General features: G+C 42.6%; 1 protein-coding gene across 3 annotated transcripts in view; it reads left to right on the forward strand.

The window, feature by feature from the left end:
• JADE2 (jade family PHD finger 2) overlaps window positions 1-21923 on the forward strand; it is a 533878-nt gene that overhangs the window by 184054 nt on the left and 327901 nt on the right. For all 3 annotated transcript variants that reach the window (XM_085617976.1, XM_085617974.1, XM_085617975.1), the window contains exon 5: window positions 8537-8706. In XM_085617976.1, the coding sequence (XP_085474102.1) occupies window positions 8537-8706 (170 nt within the window). The remainder of the gene's footprint in view (window positions 1-8536; window positions 8707-21923) is intronic.

Below are 21923 nucleotides of genomic sequence, written 5' to 3' on the forward strand. Positions count from 1 at the left end.
ATTAAATCATTTAATTTATTCAGTCGTATAGGGTTACAATTATAGTTCTATTTAGGCTTATCTATTTTCAGTTTGTTTGTCATGAATTCTGGTGCGATTTCCAAAGTTTTAAATAATTGTAGAGATCTGTGGTTATCAGTGTTTGCTCTTTTTTGTTCCTTAAAAGATCACAGGGATAGTGTTTTTCTGGTGCTTATAAAGAATTTGGCTTTTTTATTTGCTTTCTTCCCTTATTCATTCCTGCTCCTAATTCTCTTCTGTCTACCTTTTCCTTGTATTTGCTTTCCCAAGTAACCTTTCAATATTTCTCTCACCTCCCTTGTCTGTCCGCTTAGCCTGCTCTTAAACTCCTATTTCAAGCAGTCCAGCCCCACCCTATGCTCGGGATGCACACAGATGGGGATATGGTTGCATCCATTAACATTTTATTGCAGTAGATAAAAGGTTAATGGTGAGCATTTAATACACGTTTCTTCTGTTCCATTCCTCAGACACATACAAAGTTTGACTGAATGAAGATTTCTACTTGGGACATGAGATATGTTTTTGGATACTCAGTACTCCAAAATTGCTAATTACTTTGTCTCGAGATAATAAGAAAGGATTGGGTTAATAAATGTGGTACAGCTGTCCGATGTAAGCCTGACCCTGTCCTACCTGTTCTTAGGTGAGATGTCTGCTAAGGAATTAATATGCATACAGTTAGCTATACAGTCTTTGAGAGCAAACGTCTGCTGTGCAGCTGAGGTAGTAAAGAAACATCATCACCTGTAGATTGCCTTTGGTTGTCTGCTTACTTTACATAGTTGGGCCATTCCTGTAGAAATGTGTATTTATTTTAAAGCCAGCACAAGGACTGCTGGAATTTATTTGTATAAAGCATGTGGCTTTTGTTTATTTGAAAAGTTAGGGGACTATGGTCCTTTCAGGCTTGAATGAGAGTTGGCAAAACATTTTATCATTGTGTTGAATGCAGCATTTAGTGTTCCAGTGCATTTCCTGTGCTGGGCAAAAGAGTGAGAGCAGCTCAATATGATTCCATTAAACATGTCACTGTAACTTGAAAATTGAACCTGGTAATCCTTCAGCAATGTCGCGAACATGTTCCACTTCAGTACACTGGTTCAGGACAGGTCTGTGTACTCTCCGAAATATATACACTCGTTGATTTTTTTAGTTACTGTGTGTACTGTTGGCAGCTCAGTTTCAACAATGTCGTGAACATGTTCCTCTTCAGTACACAGGCTTTCTTTGTCATCGAGCGGGCCGGCTCGCTGCTCACCACCTAGGGCTAACCCAGGGCCTTTCCTACTCTGGTTGCTCAACTACAGAGATGGTGATTCCATTCTACGCAAAGCACGTAAGCTGCCAGAGATAAAAGCAGAAATTCTTCCGTCATGCTATTCCCTGAGTACACTACAGCGTTGCAGCGACAGAGAAGCTCATTATTGGTGCAAAGGGCACATGTCCTGAAGTCTGGTGGACACAGAATATGTATCCCTTGTTTGCTTATGATTTTGTACGCCTCCTGTCCTTGGTCTTCTCCATGTCGGACAAACACAGAGGAAGATAAAATGCACTCAGAAGAACAATAAGTTCCTGGGAGTACTGCACTGCTCTGTACAACATTCTTCGTAACTGCATAAACAGTTTGTATTTCCAATGACACACTCATTATGGTCCAGCAAAGTACTCTCCCCACAAACATAGGTAGATGACTAGGTAATGGGCATTAATATAACGGACTGTGATATTCATAGGTGTGTTTCTGAAGTGACTGCAACATGCCTCTGATTAACTCCATAAATCTGTGCGAGTCAATACTACCTGAGCTGGAATCAATTGCACAGAATACAAAGAAGAGTTTAGTCTGAAATGTGAAAAGAATAAAAGAGCAGTAGACTGTGCTTGCAGACGAGCTGGCATGTCTGCCTTCCATGCGGACAGACTGATCTCAGGAAGTAGGAATACTCATAGGCTGATGATCAACTATGGTTTAGCAGAGAACAGCAAACCTCCTTTGCCAGCAAACTCTAGACAAAGGCTAACGTGGGGCAATGGGTCACTATTGACCCAGAAATCTTTAGGTCCTGCCTTTATGGACACTTGAAGCTGTGCTTGAAAGTGTCAATCTAAGCACTGGAGTGTGCTTCATGAGCACACCTTTTCTGAGATATTTATTCTGCATCACACAGGTCTGAGAGAACTACACAATTTTGAGGTTTCAAGATATGGGCATATCGCTAATGTATTGTGTGGTGTAGGATGAAGATCTCTAATAGGGTCATTTGGTTTCCTGTATAAAACAGTGTTTTTATGCTTATCATTATGTTACTTAAGAATATCAGAATTAGGGTTTCTGGATTGTTCAAGTGCCGTGGTCATAATTTTTGTTGTTTGTGGTGTTCAGGTAATGGATTGCTTTCTATGTTTCCAGCATTTTCAGCTTTCTTTGCAAGGAAATCTTCACAGCTGAGAAGAGTTTCAAAGTTTTACCCTCCACTTCACTGTCTCATTTCTTCCTCACCTCCCCCAGCCCATTCAGTATTGACTTCTCCCTCACCCCATTCATCTTGGCCTTCCTTATTTCAAGACTTCCATGGATTCTTTTGCTTTTCTTTCATCTCTATTTAATGGATCTTCCATCCACATTTTCCTGGTAATTGGATATCCGTTTTCCACCCATCGTATTATTTTATATACACATCTATAGTTATATGCAGCGGTTTCTGGCATTGTTTACTCTCCTTACTTAAAAGACCTGGCTATCAACAGCTCTAGCTGGCTGAAGAACCCCAGGTCATCAATTCTGTAAAAAAGAAGTAGGAGAAAGAGAGAGTGCTTTGGGTCAGCCTCCTTCAACGTATGGCTTTTATGGGTTTTTCATGGTTTGCCATTGCTCGAATGAGCTATCCATCAAGGCTAAAGTATTTCATTGACAGTTACATTGTCCCATTTGAATTTTCATTCACTTATGGTGATAGTGCATCAAGTAGTCCTTTTTAAACTACAGAGGCAACATGGCATGTAGCCTGAATTTAAGTCAGTGTGTGTTTTTGGTTGTATTTATTTTGTGGACACAACATTTTTAATACTTGTTAAGCTTTTTGATTAGGAAGTGTGCGCTATTTGGATATGTTAGCCAGTCATTCTCAACTAACCCTTGGAGGATAATGTATTTTACTTAACTGTCATAAGAACATGATGGAATTAGTTTTTTTGTTCACAAAGTAAAGACGCATGAATACATAGGCTTTCTAAAGGATGCAACACAAATACTGGGCTTTTGTCAAAAGTACTCTTCTCTACAATACAATATTTTGCTGAGTTTGCCTTTTCCATTCGCCACTTAAATGTAAACTTCATATTCTGACTCTGCTAAAGCACTCTGCTTAGGAAAGTGGCTAACTCCCAACTTGCATTTTGTAGTAGCCAAAGATGTGCTTCATTTTGTGATTTTGTTTTCTGGAAATGCTGGGGACAACACAAGCAAAATCACCCAATTCTTATCCAGCACTTCCCTTTACAGAAAGCCACGCCTTCTGTTACAACAATGCTTTTCCCCTTGCTTTGTATATCCCATTCCAATTTTAAGTCACAATGATATCTGTACTCAGAATCTGGATTTCTCTGCACCTCTTCTCAAGAAATGGTCTTGTTACAGTAGTACTTCGTTCATATAACTGTAACTGGCCAATTTCAGGGTATTTTCGATTTTGTTAAGAAATCGCAACTTCCCTTTAACTTTCTTTAAAATAATTCTGAGTTCTATGCCGGGGCGAGGCGCATTACTCATAAACAGAGGCTGTGTCTAGAGAGCAGGCTGGAAAGAACACCTGAAAGTAGAACCAAACCAGTTCAGGGGAGCCACATCTCCCATCTGCCTTGACTATATAAAAGTGGGAGTCACTGACCCACTTCTTCCAGTTCCAAGTCCCTTTGGGACAAAGGAAGAGAGTGCTCCAGAGTACTCAAAGGGCTTCTGTACAACCAGAGCTTATGTCTGCCTGACATCCAGCTTCCCAGAGGTGAGAGAACATCACCTGAAGTCTTGCCTTGCTAGAAGAAGCTGTTCCTCTGACCGGAGCACCTAGACGTATCCTGCCTACGGAGGGAGGGAATGAGCCTGACATTCCTGCTGTAGTAGAGAGTATCCAGAGATTGCCAGAGGCAGCTTGACCGAGTTTTGCTGAAGTGGACTGTACTGCTGCAATTAATAGCGGTACCCAGAAAGACTGCCACCTTAACCAAGAACTGTGCCCAAGGCGGACACTGCCCTGCATTTAAAGACTGCAAATGCCTAGAAGCAGTCCAACTCCTGCCGCGAGCCTCTGCTGAATTACAGTGCCTGCGTCGGTCTGCAAGCAGGTAGGGTGGTGGTCCCTGCTACTGTATTGCACTGTGGCCCACCTGGATCACCGGCTGAGGTGAATCTCCTCCAGAATCAAAAGAGAAGAGACATGTGCTGCAGGTCCCTGACAGCTGCCAAAAGAGAAACCTGAGTCATGCTCTGTGCTGGGGAAGGAACATACTACACACAATGGAACTCCAAGCGGAGCAAATTAAAGGGAAAAAAAGAGTCCCTGAAAAACACCCATATAAAAGAAAGAGTAAATATATCGGATATTAGGCACTGCTTAAGTGGGAGTTTACAAATGACAACAGGACTGGACAAAGAAGAAGGCTTAACCACTAATGAAGAAGCCTTTTTGAAAGACAATCCAAGTTACCAATAAAAGTACAATGGGTGGGCTGTAAGCCTAGGCTCGACCTAAAAAAGGAGAGTGCCCATAGTCATTTATACTATTCAACCGCTACAGCAAACCTCTAGAATAAAGACTGAGGCAGAACAGACACGTTTTCTTTCTCATGCAATGTATATGAAAATAAAATTAATCACAACTGCTCATTCAGGCCGACTACAGAGACATGGCCTACAATGAATGAATGAAATTCGACTTGTAAAGCACACTACTTTTCCATAGAGTGTCCCGGCACTGCCTTCATCGGCCACCTACAGAGTGCAGTCCGATCATCTATTCTTGTTGTAAAGGCCAGGCTTTCAGCCTTTTCCTGAAAAGAGATAACATCCACTGAGCATAGCTAAAGAGTAAGCTTGTTCCATGCCACTGGTCTAAAGATAAGAAAAGGTCCGTCCACCAGTTCTGATGCGGCAAATCTTCTTGATCCTTACTAGAAGGCTGTGGCTGACCGCAGGTTTCTAGAGGGGCAGAGAAACGGATTCTGGCCCCAAGATAACCTGTACGGTGAAGAACTTTATGGACCAAAACTAACGTTTAAAGAGAATTCTCTTCTTTATCAGGAGCCAGTGAAGGGCACGAAAGTGCAGGAACACGTGTTCTAGGAAGCAGGTTAAGGAGAATTTGGGCTGCCGTATTCTGACCAATTGAAACCTATTGAACAGATAGTCAGGGAGTCCCAGATATAGGGCATTTTCATAATCCGGCCTGAAGGTTGAGTGCCTGGATGACCGCCTTACTTGCAGACAAAGAGAGGAAATGTAAGAACTTTTTTAATATACACAGAAGCCCGAAACATGTGCATACTACTGACCTGATTTGTGTTTGAAAGGAGAAAGAATTATAACATTTAACGCTCAAATTCTTAACTATTGCCCCTTGAGGGCCTGAGTGTGGGGAGTCTTTAGGCCACAAGGTCTGCCATGTATTGGGGCGTTGGAACCGAAGAATAATATTTCGGTCATGTCTGCTTTACATTTTAGTTGATGTGTGGTCATTCAGTGAAAAACAGATGTAAGGCAGATGTTAATGGATGCTGCTCTAATCTCCTCTCCCACAGGTGAACAGCAGTTGAGTATCACTGGCGTATTTATTCACCCTTGCCCCCAAGGCCTCTGCCAGCTGGGTGAAAGCAGTGAGGTACGCATTAAATAATGTGGGGCTCAGAGCACAGCCCTAAGGCACTCCCACTGTCAGCACACATGCTCTTGAGGAAAAAAGGACGGACCCATGCTTTCTGTCCTCTTTCTTGCAAAAAGGGAGGCTAGCAAGGTCGGGGCCAATTGACCTATTCGGATAGATTGGAGGCATGCTAAAGGCCTGGAGTGAGGGACCATATCGAAGGTTGCTGACAAGTCTAACATAATCAGAACGGCCATCCCCCCCCCAGCATCCAATATGTAATATGTTTGGCGACTTCCATCTCAATACTGAAATTTGGTCTGAAGCTTGATTGGCCAACACAAAGCAGAACATTAATTTCAAGATACTGAGAGAGCTGCTGATTTACAAATGTTTCCAGTACACTGGAAAGGGCCGGCAGTAAGGATATTGGCCTATAGTTTGATTGCACACTAGGGTCAGCCGAGGGTTTTTCTTTAACAGGGGCAGAATTTTTGCTGGCTTCCATGAGTCTGGGATTATTGCTGTAGCCAACGATGCATTGAGCACCCGGTGAACCAATGGGTTAATGGTGATTGTCCCCAATGCTAGCAGTTTCGGAGGACAAGTATCTGATGGAGATCCTGATTTGAAGCATCGTATAGCTGCCAGTGATCTCCCCAAAGGGATAGGCTGGAAGTTTGAAAGTATAGCCATAGTGGTAGTAGCCGTACTGGAGCGTACTATATCCATCAGCCTCTCCTCCAACTGAGTGTCCGACGAAAGGCTTGAATGGTTATCTTATTTAGGAAATCCGAAGCCATTCTGCTGTAGGTTGATGGACTCTGGCGCTCGCCTCCGAGTTTTTTCAACTCTGAAAATGTCCCTTGATTTCTTGCCTGCCTCCTCTATCCTATTCTCAAAATGTTCTTTCTTAGAAGTTCTTACTTTTGTATAATAGTTTTTTAGAGCTTTCTTATTAATGACTTTATCATTAGCATTATATTTTTTCCATCATTGTCTCTGTAAACTTTAACAGTGTTTCTTCTCATTCCTAAGACTGTCTGTAGATGGCTTATTTCTGCAGGGAGTGAGTGAAGAAATTGTTGCAAGCTTATTGGATGGGTTATGGTTCTAGCTGTCGAGCAGGCTGTCATCATCTTCCACTAAGTCATAGAGAGAGAAGGGGTGCAATAGATGAAGAGTCTTTTAAAATACATGGATATCAACCTCCCTAAAAAAACACAACGAATGTTAAGCTGCAATTTTCCCAGGCCTGTTAGACATCCTTTTCAATGACCTATATAGATATATAGGTCAGTATATATTTAAATCTCCTGGTTTGGCAGAATAGCTTGCACAAAAATTAACTTTCTCCCTTGACCTATTTGTACAACCACTTTCCTTAATGATCCACATCCAACACAATATTAAAACAAACTAGAAGCTTTTTTTGTGGAATGGTAAAAGAGCATGGGTCAAAATATCTACATTACACCAACCTGCAAGTGATTGAGCTCTTGCCATTCCCACACAGAAAATTACACTCAACCTGCTCAATTGCAGCCTGCTTTAGATTGGACTCACCTAAACTCAACAAAAATATGAGTTCTACTAGAGCAATAACACTCCAACATTACCTTTACCTATGTGCTATGGTTACCCTAAAGTTATAGTAAAAATATAGGCAACTCCCTAAACATTGTTACATCATTGGGATTTGGGCAAGGTCTCTACAATGAACACCCTTAAAACTTACCTGTCTCCAATGACTCTTAACATTTAAACCGGACTTTTGCAGAGCTCTGAAACTGGAGCTTTCAAGCCCGGAAACAGGATACACCTTTAAAGTTAAGACACTAATTTGGCGGGGGGGAATTGAGAGACTAATTAATGCATAGATCTGTTCCACCTCACTGCCAAAGATAACTTGCTTTTGCTACAATTACAGCACTGGGGTGAGACTACCTGAATAAAGTGAGAGAGACTCCAGGGACTTTTCATATAGAGAGGAATTATTCCACTGTGCTTTATTGTACAGGGGAATCTTTGCTAAGACCATTGAGATTATGTAAATATAAAGACTAACGGAAGGAAAAATGTTGGCATCCGATTCCAAAAGTGCATGATCTATCTATTGAACTAGAGCAGCTAAAGGCTGCTGTATGCACAAAAGATAGAGAAAATGCATATCAAGTTCTAACAAGGTGATATATAACCCTAGCATGCTTTAGAACTATAGATGGGACTCAAGATACATATTGTAATTGATGTGGCCTCAAAAGTCCAGTCAGTAACCTTGGAATAAGTTTCACAATAAGGGATTTCGAGGAAGATTTTGTATCCATGAGAAACCATGTTACCTAAGGTGAATAACTCAATTTACTGAGGAAGAGGCTTTTATGATGCAGTTGAAATAGCTAATGAGTGGCAAAAAAAATTGGAATGGCGTATAGCTTCTAAAAACCAAAACTTCTCAAGGATAGAATTTATTCAAGCATATCTCCAAAACAAAAAGCATATCTCCATTTGTCTATTTTTTCCCCGTTTTGTGTTTTTCATTTTAGTAGCTTTCTGCAGTACTCTACCTTTGTGAAAGACAAAAATATCTGTTTTTCATTTAGCATTTCTTTAAATATTGTGCACTGCATGTTAAATTATGTTTTCTCCCTTAGGGTTTTATATGCACTTGAAGAATATCCTCTTTTGATTTCGAAACGCGTGGCACCTTCTTCCGAGAGTCCAGATTTCTTAAGGACATATGCTGTAGGATCCTGCCGCTATGATCTGGATGAGATTGATGCCTGTTGGATGGAACTTGTTAACATGGAGCTCAAGGAAATGGGTAGGAGTTTATAATATGATTACAAAGTAATGCAAACAATACTCTGACAGTTTTTAGTATCTCATGGAAAAAGTAAAGCCGCTGTGTAAAAAGCCTTTTTCTTTTGAAGGTTTAATCTCTTATAATGCTACTCTCTAGATGTGTCTGTCATCAGGGAGGACTACAGACCACCTTGCAGTTAATAAGTATAAGAAGAATTATACCATCTGGCAGCCTTGGCCCTATGCAGTAAAATCTTCATTGACACAGCTCTGCTAACCCCCCACAAAAAGAACAATGACATGACTTTATTTTGCTGCCCATGATTAAAAGACGTGGCAGACTCTGGCAATGTAACAGTGCCGTAACTTTTTTCACAGACCTATATAGCTTTAGGCTCTGTCATTAAGTTTAAAAATTATGCCAAAAAGTATTGACCTTTTGATTTCTGGGCAGGTTGATTTTAATACACTGTATTTTACGTAGTGTAAGGTTGGTGCAAAATCAAAAAGCATTCGCCATTATCACATCTCTGTTTGCCAAGTCATTGCATTCCTACATCTCCCTCTGTTCTTTTGGGAATTCATGTCTGTGCAGACTTTTCTGTGCAAACTTTTCTTTTTATTTGTTTTTATTGGCATTCGCGTAATAACAGTACATCTTCATACTGGTGTATCACATCAATTTACATAATCCCTACCTCCGCACAGTGGAGATACAAATTTCACTTATCATAGGCTATTATTTACATCTCTTCCTCTGTTCCAACATTATCATACAAATTGCATATATCACTGTCATGTTTTTCAACTGCGAATAACAATAACTTTTAACTCATCCCCCGTTCCGCCCCCGGTCTGTGCAGACTTGTAGGTGGAATCTCGACTCACTAAGACGTGATTTAATTTTACATTTTAGTCATCTCACCTTCGATAACATTCTAGTAAATGATCCTTAGTTCTTGCAAGGGTAATTCTGTCTTCAGTTCTGGGGTATGCTTTCCAAGTACCAAGAAGAATTTCTTTATTACTATGAATGTTATCTAATGCATCATACTAATATGTTAGGTTACACATATTATTCAAATGAGTCCTGTTTGAATTAATCAGATTTCAAAAGGGCTTTTGTCCAGGCAGTTTGGGGTATGTTTTTAACATACATTTCCAAGTCCGCTAGTTCTATTGTCATAATTTCACCATTACAGTTTTTGTACTCCACTCAATTCTCATTTAAAAAGAAAATATAAAATCACTATACTGCTTAACAGCTCAAGGGGAACGGACTCTGCTCTATCAGTCCAGGGGATGCATGGTTCTATCTTATGTGGGTGAAGCATGTTAGGTTATACAAACACAATAATACAATATCTGTGTATTTGGTTCAGTAGCAGGGTTCCTTTTGTCTTGTGTTTTTTTTTTTTTTTTTTAGGCTGGAGAAGAAAGCAAATTCTACAGTACCTCTGATAATCTAAGCTGGTGCCTGCTTATCTTGTTTGGTGTTAACCTGTGAAACAGGAGAACTTTCGATGTTCTCTTTGACGACTGGCTGTCCTGAGTTTTTATACATTTCTGTGGAGGAGCTGGGTCTGTCCTTCCCTGTGTTAGTATTTTGTCACGGGGCGAAGATTCTCATAGTGTCATCAATAGTCCTGGCCCCTTGAGATATATATATATATATTTTTGATTTGTGTTTTTGTATCATTTGAGAAGTAATTTAGCTTGGGTAGACATTGCTGATCAGGGACGAATTTTTCTGGACAACATTTTAAAACCGGCGGATTTGTTGCAGTGATGATGTAATATTTCAGGAGCCATAATACCTATATACTTCATTTTTGTGTCAAAATATGTTTTGGGGGTCGAGTAGTCTTATAGAGACAGCAAATAACTCCTTAAAGCAACCCTTTAGCCATTTTCCAAAATGGCGACTCTAGAATGTGTTTTATCCATCATATTGGTAATTTATTTTAATATTGTTCTTGTTTCAGGTTTTTTGTTGATTAACATTTGTAAACATGAGTGAAGTAGGTGGTGGCAGAGTATCTTTACCTCCTGGCAGAGCGTTGCTAACTACAAAATCTGGGGACTACTTCAACAAAGAAAAATGTGTCCTATGCCAAACTAATTGGAAAGAAAATCTAACATCAACTGCAGCTGGACAGAAGAGAGTGTGAGATGCTGCAGAAACACCGCAAGACGAAGTTCATAAAAGATTGAAACTAATGGGTGAAAAGGATCAAATATTTTATCATTGTAACAAGTGCTACAAGTCATATAAAATGGAAAAAAAGCCTGGGAAAAATAGTTTAAAAGAATAAATAGCAGAATCAATGAATCACAATAAGAATCCGACTCTTCAGAGAAGGCGTTGACAACCAAACCCAATGCCTATCCACTTAGAAGATCGATGACTACCCCTTGTCCACCACCAGCAACTGATCAGAAAGGAGAGGATCTTCAATGGGTTATCTGTGGCTTAGCCAGAACAAGGGCCAAAGGGGTTGCCGAAAGAGCAAAGAATAGAGTATTTGTGTCTCAAAGGGCAAACATGTTTTTTCAGGTTTATATTTGTTTATTCGTTGCAACATAAACAAATCTGCAATCAGTAAAATCTCAGACGTAGCGTCAACGTTCGGCCAGTCAGTACTGTTAGCAATGTTTATTTTAATATACAAAAAGGAACTCAACACCCTTCATTCCTGTCCACCTTAAACCCTCCCTCCATGGGTGTTCATAGAGTCCTATGCATCTGTGTATCTGTGGTTCTTGGATTTCAGCGGGTCTCCTTCATAGAAACATGGTTATGGATGAGTCAAGCGTAGCACATTTAGATACCTAGGACAGGTGAGTACTGTGAATTCCTTCGACAAAAGTGAGATAAACGTCTGCCAGACCTCCCCCAATGCATCCTCTTGTCATTTCAAAGTCATTGTAATTTTTTCCATCCCCAGGAGGAGCCACCCTAGTTTCGTTGGGAGCCTCTCAGTGCCCTAGAGGGCTAGGATTGTTTGATGAGTCGCCCCCAGCGCCTGCGCAAGGTCTCTTCCTCTCCAAGCTTTAAGGGGAAAGGTCAATGGATTAGAGAGGGCCAGCAGTGCATATGCCGGGAAAATCAAGTTTTTATCTGCAGCTAGTTTCTTCCAAGATTAAGTTTTCAGCCGAGTAGCTGATCTAAACAGCGAGGTGAATGTATTTGCAGCAGATTTGTTTGCCCACCCAAACTGCATGCATGCATACATTTGAAAATATGAATGTATGATGAGCTCCCAGCAGCAACGTAACCCCCAGCCTTCAGTTAAGTTTGCTGTCTTTGAAAAAGCAAATTAAGTTTTAAAGCCACTCTTTAGTGCTGGCTGTGGGTTCACACTCAGTGAGATCAGAGAAATAATAGTCAACCTTGATGAAACTGTATTGATCCATAGTAATGAAATTATGATTTTTCTTGTGAGAATTTACAATGACAGAATTCGTTTCTGTCGGTGTAACAAAAAGAATGAGCCACTATGGTGTTCTCAGCTGATTTGATCCGTGAAGTTCTTGCTGCTAAAATAAGATCACAGGATGCAGTAAAATTAGCAGGAACAGTTTTAAGAAACGTCCTGAAAAGTTTAGATTTGGGCTTAATGACCCATTTTGTGATACTCTAGCTCTGCAAATCATGGGCGTCAACAAGAATGCCTGATGTGTAAATCATTGTTTAATATCAGCAAAGCAAAACTGTTGCATACTAAAGTTCTTGAGTTCGGAACAGAAGCCGACAACATTGATGATGGGTTTGAAGATATAAGTGAAGCAGAAGAAGGTAAAACCATGCTAGACAAATGTATTGTCTTTTCCAAATCATGTTTTATTAATTACATCACGTCAAAAAGAAAACTCTGCTACACATGAGGACTGCCCACGCAATCTATACGTAGAGAGCTAATCACTTCAATGAATAGGATTGGTGTATTAACAAGTTATAATAACATAGTACGGAGCAGGAACTTGTTAGCAGCTCATGCTATAAAGTCTTGTGAATCCAACAGCACACCACTTCCAAGTTACTTTACCAGGAAAGGATTTACAATTGTTGCTCTTGATAATTTTGATTTTGAAGACAGCTCTTCTTTGTCCGGAACATTCAGCACACTTGATACTACCATGGTGCTTTTTCAACACTGTACCAATGAAGTATCTGCTGGAAAACAAGCTGTGTCCGCTGAAGGCATAAACAAACGAAGCTGTAAACTTATAACCCAACTGCCTTGCCAATGTAGGCAAAATCACTACAAGCCATCAACCCGTTCCAGTCTACCAGAAAGTTTCAAAGTCGCTGAGGACGAGGACATAGATCTTCTTCTGCCTGGTGCTGCAGTCTGTAAAGCTCATTTAATTGAATTTTTTATATTGCGTATTCAGTGTGGACCGAATGATGAAGAAAAGCCAGTTCCTCCATGGGCTGGATTTCATTCTCTGATCTCCCAGAATACCGTCCCACTGAAGAAGGTGGGGTTTTTACCAGTAATACCATCTCAAGTGACACTATGCAACAGTATACACAGCGCTAAAAAAAGAAATCCACATTGTGCTTGTGTGAAGACTGGGGAGTCACTAATTACTGTGTTTTGCAAATTCGATTACATAAGCCTTCTGAGATATGGGTCCTGGTATTTGGAGAGAGTGAAGAAGCTAGAGGTGGGAAAACTGTACCTCTACAAAAAATTGATCAAAAGACATTGGGTGAAAGACGAAGAAGGAAGGTTCAATGCTGTGGCTCCAGATATAAAACTGGAACAGATGATCCAGAGATCACAGAAAAGCTCCAAGGGAATTTAGTCAGACACATACAAGTGAATATGTTGCTCAACAGCAGCTAGTTTGCAAATAGAAAGGACTTCATGGTAATGTTTTCAGAGAGATGACCAATTGAAAATTAATGGACCATCGTGAAACTTTTCCTCACCACGAACCTGTGGGAAAGAGAGGGGAACGTTTTAATAAACATTTTGACAGCCTTCATTTCATGCTACAGCAGTTGAATTTGAAATGACTGAGCCTGTGCGGCTACACAGCTTTGTGACCAAACAATATGTGGATAGTGATATAAAGACACGTCTACTGGAACATGGATCAAAACTGTACGTAAAACGTAAGCAGGAGAAATTTGTATTGAAAGAAAAAAATGCTGTTTGACATAATCACTGAAGCTAAACTTACACACTTTAATTGCCATCGTAAGAGTTTCGTCCAACCGGCCACTGCAAAATAGGTTACAAAAAACCAGCTTTCACAAGCACATAGAGCGATGGATGTAGAAAAAGAAAGGGCTGAATTTATCAAGGACTACCTGTTGCATGATCTTCTACCAACAAACGCATTATTTGATGGAGATGCTGCATCCAAACCAGTGAAGTACAAACTCGTACAAGAGTTCGAAGTGATGTTTCACCTGAAGAATTTCAGTTCGCAAAGGTGTCCTCATTGAAAACTGCTGTTGTGGACTATATGTCACATTTCCGAATAGTCAAGATTTCATCCGTGCAAAACTTGGAAGAGGTGGTTCAGACTGCTCTACAAATATCAAAGTCAGTGTGCACCTTGCAAGAACTGCACATTTTCTTTGACCGTTATCTTGAACTATCTGTCAGAGAATGTGAAGGAGTCAGACGAATTTCTACAAGTAGAACAATTGACCTTGCCTGTATCAAAATTTCGACACCTATACCTGTGCAGCTTGATAAATTCGGGTCATCAACATTGAACAAGATTAACTTGGAGATATTAACTCTCCAAAACATTGCTGATGCTTCAGTGAACACTCAATTTCCAATTATTGCAAGTGGAATGATTGTCAATGAGGAGTTGGTGCCTGCAGAGATATATTCAAAAGGTATGTGCCATATTGTTCAAGAACTTAACAGCAAATTGGAGGAAGCTGACCTTCGTGTTGTGTCACATGTTGAGTGGGCTGTTCGAAATGTTTACTAACGAGTTATTGTACTGTCAAATGACACAGATGTTATTATTGTGCTACTTAGATTTGTTGCAATGTTCATAAGTCAAGGATGGTCAGAGTTATGGATACGTTCTGGAACAGGCGAGAAAAGACACTTAATCCCATTTCATATTTTGTACAAGAAACTTGACCCAGAGATACCCAGTGTTCTTATCAAATCAAGGCACATATTCTTACGGGTAATAACACTGAGCAAAATTGTAACAAAGCTTGGACATTTAACTGCTGAACCTGTTAAGTTTCTAAAAGGGATTTGCAGAGACAGGAGAAGAATGTGACTTTAAAGACGTAGAAAAATACATTGTGCATGTGTGGAAAAAGAGTTCTGACTCACACATTTGACGATCTTTGGTACAGTGAGTTCAAGAGATCAGTCCCGCTAAGTGACCTTACACCGACATCCTATTCTGTGCATGGGCAAATTAAGAGCATTCTACTTGACAGAATATGTGTACGTGTTTTTTATCATGCATATGTAGCGAAAGATCTGTGTACATTTGGTTGGGAAGATATTGATGGGGTACTGAAGGCCAGGGTGCTCCACAGTATAGACTGCCTCAATTGCGATTCTTCCCAGTGTGCTCCAGGCATTTTCACCTCGTAGACTTCACATGGGCCTGGTGATCGTCCTCCAAGGGCTTCAAACACTGTAGTTGTCCTTCTGGTGCCAGCCTCCGTCTCCTCACCTCAGCAGACAGAGGGCCACCTCAAGCACAAAGTCTTTTCTCCCAGACACAGCCGGAAGGCCAGAGTTGCTCCCCTGCACTGCATCTTGCCTAGATCTGTTGGCTCATGAGTTATAGACACTGTCCCCAATGCTCCAGGCCTTTGTGCCGATCCACTGCGCCATACTACACCGCACGTTCGTCAGGGCTGCTGCCTCCCACAGACGTGTGGGCTACCTTCTGCTTTTCAGGGACGTCAGCCCGGGTTTCACTCCATGCCTATCGGCCACCGACGCTCCTGGTCTTCTCTGCAGTGCATTTGCAGAGCACCACCATCGTGGGGTGCCTCAAGCACCTCTTTCAGGTCTCTGGGTAGCTCCCTGGGTCTTGGGCACTTGCTTTTTCAGTAATGATGGCAGTCTCTGCACAGGATTAGGTAGGATTTTTCTTTTGGATTGGCTTAGATCGTAAATGCTGCCTTCTGGTTTTTGGCTTGTTAGTCCCTCCTCCTGACGGCCATGTTCTGATTTGTATCCTTCCATGGCTATCAGCCCCTTTACTTTAAAAACTATTTAGTTCCTCCCGCAGTCCGTGACTTATCAGGCCCAAACCCTCACCCCCCCCCCCCCCCCCACTCCAAATCGTGCCTTCTTGGACGCCTGCAGTTCCGTTTTGAATGCAATAGGTCTCGCGTAAATGAGTCCTATTGCATTTTAAATGCTTGTTTGTTGTGTGATTTGCTGGGTTAATTTGCACTTGTTTTTTGTCTTGCGCATGCGTGACAAATAAATTACCCAAAACACATATGGTTGCGGGGCTGTTGCTGCACGAGCTCTCAGGCCCCTCCCGGAAGTCTGGAGCTGGTGTCCGTCTCCCACCCCCTTGCCTCCCCAGCAGGCCGCCCGCCTTTCCTGTGCTCAGAGTCAGATCGCAGAGACAGGCTGGCCGGGGCCGCCGTATCTCGCAGGGCTTCCAATTCTGCCAGCACAGAAGTATTTTGCGGCTGGGACATCTGGACTTGAAGCTTCGGCTTACAATTTAAAGTATCATGGCGGATTGGGCTCGCCGAGCCCTTGTTTGAGAGAGCCAGGGAGCAGCAGGAATTGCTGGCCGCGGCGCAAGGGGCCATGGAACACAGCTTGCCCGACCTCCCCCAAGTATGCAACTCAAACGCGCTGAACACCTTCTGCAACGGTAAGGTACGGCGTGCGCCTGCTGCCTTTCCGGGCTGAGGGACATCTTCGATAATGCACTGCTTCAAAAATATGGAACCAGTGTCGATTATCGGCTTCTTAACACTTTCACAGTAAACCGCAGATCAGTCCAACTCTGGGTGTGCTTAAATAAACAATGATTTTGAATTGATGTTGCAACGACCAAAAGCAGAGTATACTTTGCTGTAATTAATTATAAAGGCCTTAATTTGTTTAAAGCAAATGCAAGTTTACTTTCGTTAGTGGTATGAGAACGTATACAATATATCTGGAGTGGTTAATGTTATTATACTTTAAATCAACCCTTGTTTCCAATGTCCCATGTTTTTGTATTTTTCCACTTCTCTGCTACTTGTGAACTGCTCACAGTGTTAGTTTTCATTTTATGTGCTCGTGTTTTGTTTGTGCGACACTACTTAAAAATACGGGTGGGACATGAAACCCTACGAGTACAACATACTTAACCATAGAGCTGCAAAGTCCAGAGACCGATTTGGGTATGTTAGTGAGGTTAGTTCACATGTCGGAATAGTGGGAGAACAGCATATGCGAGGAGCGTCGATGCATTTACGAGGAGGGTGGACAGAAAAGGTCCCCTGCATGGCTCGGTAGAGGGGGCTCCCCTGGAGGGGCACATCAGTGCCTTCTCCTTTTCTGAGTGCGATTACTGTTAGTTTACTGGACGGTGGTGGTAGGAACAGATGATAGTGGCAGGGCACGCCTTTTTACAGAAAGAGTTGTTTTCTGTGTTTTTAAATTGTTCTGTCATTTTTCTATAACAGGGTCCTTTGATCCATCCACGTGCGGCATGGGTGATGCTTGTGTGTGTAACTTACGTATATGCAGTAGGATGTGCATGGAGTTTGTGTGTCAGAATGCCTGTAGCTGCACAGGAATCCATTTTAAGTTCTTGCACTAGAGTGGTCTTCTCGTCTCTCCTTCGTTGCTCCCCTCTCCCTCCAGGCTTCTCTTCCTTCTATGCTGGTCTCTTCTCCCTCCAGGCCCCTCGTCCTTCCACTGCTGCTCTCCTCTCCCTCCATGTTTCTCGTCCCTCCCTTGTTGCTACACTCTCCCTCCAGGCTTCTCGTTCCTCCCTTGTTGCTACACTCTCCCTTTGCTTAATTTGAGCCAACGGTTGCAGCACCCAGGATAATGTGCTGCATGGATAAATGCTTATAAGGTGCCAAAGGCGAGACCGATTGCATTGCAAATGCTTGTTAAACCTTGAGCACCCTCCAAAAAGAGGTTGTACTCTATTCACCTTAACGGGATCACCCTCAGAAAGACTTTACATGACCCCCAATGTTAAATCAAGTAGTGGACAAGTAGGCATTTGCCACTGATAAGACACCTTCTGTCAGGCACTATGGACAACCGCCTGTAACTGTAAAATACACCACACACATTCCTGAGATGAGAACAATGGCATACAGCCTTAGAACCATGTTTACAGTCCCAAAAGAGTTAACCCCCCTCTAAGTGGGTTACCCCTACAGACTACATTATTCAACAATATGCAGTGCCTCAAAATCATCAGTGAAGTTCTTGAAATAAACATCCACATCTTATAAAAGTTCTTGTTACATAGAATTTCTCTATACCACTCTATTACAGCTATTTAACATGGGCACCATACAATTTTCAAAATGCACAACCACACTTCCCTCCAAGGTATACACTATTTCCATAGGAAAGGCATTTTTTGTTTTTTAGTAACTTTGGCACCATTTGCCGAATCTGCACTAAACTTTCCAAACAAAGTTCATCCACTGTGGCTCCTTCGTGGAAATTTTTGCAGTGCTTCATCAAGCCGAGCCCCAAGAAAGGTGAGGACCCAATAGTGCGGTTTCCCATTTTAATTTTCCAATACAGGAAAAAATAGCTGAATGGAATTACACCAAATATGGCACAAAATTATAACTTTACTCATAAAGCGTGTTTTTTTGTGATTTGTTGTAAATATGTTTAGCTGTTTTTGAGACATTAGCATTTACAAAGGTGCTCGGTGGGTTTAAAGGGGTCAGTGGCAGCTGGTGACATTTGAAAGTGGTGAGGCGTAAAAGTTCAGGGTGAGTGCCCAGTTGTGAGTGAGCCTAGTGAGCGAGCCTGACCGCCAAAAGGGGAGCTCGGTGGTCCTCCTCACCATGTTTTAAATCCCTCTGGCAATCACCAGAGCTCAGCTAACCACGGCCATCAGTATTCAGATGCTGATGCAGATGCTGTGTAATATCTCCAACCTGCACACCAAACATTTCCTTTAAGTGCACCCTGATAAACCATCCTTCAGTTTCTGATGCCACATCTCTCCGTCCTTCCACTCCAATTAACCACCCCCTTATACGGCTTCTATCTGTGCCCCAGTAAGCACCTTTTATGGTTATCCTGTTTGCACTCCCTTGTGCTTAGATGCCCCTTCTATTTTTGCCCCATCAGTAACTCCTAGGTGCCTTTCCCGCTGTGACTGCGGAGTCCAGACTTCTAACTCTAAGTTCTCCCTTAATCTATAACCCCAAATCCGATTTTTATTGCCATCCTCCCCAAAACAAATGCACTGGGAGGCCCACACCAAATTTTGAAATGTAGCTGGAAGAAATCAACTAGCAATACGGCTTTGCAAGACTCTTCTTCAACAAAAAAAATACATTTCATTCAAATTAAAACATTCAGTCGGTCTGCATGAAGTTTTACTGCCCATTGAAATACAGATCGCGGACAGGAGAACCAACCTCTGCCATGCATGTCACCCTAATGCAAATTTCCTCTCACTATAAACATTTGGGACTTGATTAAAACATTTATTTTCCTTTTGCATTCTTTATTTCTGGTGTTCTATTTTTAAAAATAAATGATTGCGACCATCTCAGCTATGTCCTTCATTATGTGCAAATGCAATATAGTTGCATCAAAGAGAAAGTCACAAAAGACACATTGGTGTGCACCCTCATTGAGCTTGTCAGATGGCCGCTTAGGCCGCCCACTGGCGAGAAATGAGAGAATCTGACACTGCCGCCCAATCCAGCACCTCAGTTCGGGGGGCTGTGACTAGAACGGGGTCCCTTTCACGTGGTTGTCCTCTCTGTGCCTCAATTGGTTTCTGTAGCAGCCTGCCTTCCCATCTTTATATCCGGCTGCTGTCTGTCTGTGCCATCTATCATGCTCTGTGTTTCCATCCTGAACTCGCCATCTGTCTATACGTACAGTGGGCACATTGGCATCGCTGCACCACCACCAGCCTTTTGTCATCCTCAGAAGGGCAGGGAAGTGTGAGAAGCACCCCCTTATAATAACCGCATCACTGGGGCTCAGCACCGCTATCGGACAAGCACAAATCACAGCAAAGAACTACCAACAACAAACAATTTCGTACAAGGCCTTGCAGTGTGAGATAAACTGCAATTTTGGTGATGAACATAATACACTGTTTAAGAAGCACAATCACTCTTGCTTCCAAAACGGAATGTAAATTAGATCCCGTTTTGGAAGCAAGAGTGATTGTGCTTCCTTTAAAACAGTTTATCAATCGAGGCCAGGCCCAGGGGGATCGAGTAGGTGGAATCTGAGGGGCACGCGGACGATGTATGATGCACATACTTTTACCCTGGGCCCTGATGTACACAAAAGAGCATGCAAAGTTCCTGCGAGGCGAGCGGCCCCTCCCCCCAACTTTCTCGGAAACTAGGAACAAAGACATACGTTTTTCTAAAATTCGAGTCCCCTTCAGCACGCTGGGATGACCTTAAACTGGTGTAAACAGCTTTACAAATGTCAAATATGACTAGCATACCTACTTCCCACAGGTCAAAAACAAACAGGCCTTCTGAAGGTCAGCAAAGAAAGGGGGCACTTCAACAGGTTTCCTGTCGTCTAAGCTCATGCCTCGTAGCTCCTCTACAGACACAGACCGGCCCCAGTATCAGTTATCACCTAAAAAAAGAAATGTCATCTCCAGCACAAGCCCAGAGTGTAACGTAGCACTACAATAATGTATAGAAATAAAAGCAGCTGAACCACTGAAGGGTCGGGCCACATGGGTGGCTCTGGCTCGGCACGAGGTTACCTGGGGTCTCTTGGCCCAAAATCGAGCCAAATCCATCTAATCCCTTCAGAGAGCCTTTGCTCTCTCTGCCTGTGCTGTCACTGCTTCCTTCGGAGAACCCATGCTGTGCCAGTGCTGTCGCTGCTTCCTGGTGCTCCCCTTCAGAGAGATTATACCGTGCTTATGCTGTCGCTTCCTACTGGCACTCCTCTTCAGAGAGCCCATACTCTGCCTATGCTGACAGCAACCAGAGAAATCTGTTCCCCATAATTAAAGAACAATGGTGTGAATATTCTTTCCTAATCTAAAGACTAACGCTTTCCTGGCAGTGTGCTCATTGGTGGATTCATGGGTGCCTCTGAGTCCCTAAAGCCACTTACTTCTGTCATTCCATCTAAAGTGACTGTCTGTCCCCATGACAGTGCACAGCACTTTAAGCAGGACACAGCACAGGGTAGGGTATTCAGGAGTGTGCAGCAGACATTATTGATCATTCCCTGCTTCAGATGATCCCATCGCTTCAAGAGGCAGAAATGCTGTGATTTTTAGCGGCGACCGCCATGCTCACGGTAGGGAGGGGCGGGCTCGCAGGTGGGGAATAAAAAAATTAAAATAAAACGTACCTTACTACCGGGACTCGGGAGTTCCGGATACCGCACCGCCTCCGCTCCTGGCTGGTCACCCTGTAGCGGTGCAGCGGCAGCTGGGTCCGCGTGTTGTTGCTGCAGGAACAGGAAGCAGCCAGCAGGCAGCTTCCCTCCCCTACCCAAGCCAATCACAACACTGCAATGGCAGCATTGTGATCGGTGAGGCGCAGCGGAGAGCGCCCCAGGCAGGCCATTTTCTCTATGTAGACTGCATGCAGCAGCCTACATAGAGAAAAAGGGGAAGTATGCATGACTGCTTTGTTCGGCCCTGGGGCCAACCAAACAGTCAGTATCCACAACAGTGGGTAAGTCACTCCCCCCTGCCCTCGAGCAAGACAGCCCACCCGCCCGCCCCCAACCAGGCACACAGGCCAGGCACTTCTGCTTTCTCGCAGTGCGAGAAACAGAAACATAAATGTTAGTTTTTACCATTTGTTTCTGCCTTCTCGCAGCCGCCACTGAAACTGTAACTTGCACCGCTAACTCACTGGAGTAATAGGGTGAAGTAATATAGTATCAGCGCACTGGGACTTTGGCAATGCTGAAATTAAAAACAAAAACAATTAATACTCAAACCTAATTGGTTGAGGATTTTTTTTTTTCTCCAGATGGCCAGTTTAGTGCTGTGGTTTCTTCTGATTGGCTGCCCGCACACATCAGAACCAATGTTGCGGCTGTC

This window comes from Triturus cristatus, chromosome 7, assembly GCF_964204655.1.
Source record: "Triturus cristatus chromosome 7, aTriCri1.1, whole genome shotgun sequence".
Taxonomy (NCBI): Eukaryota; Metazoa; Chordata; class Amphibia; order Caudata; family Salamandridae; genus Triturus; species Triturus cristatus.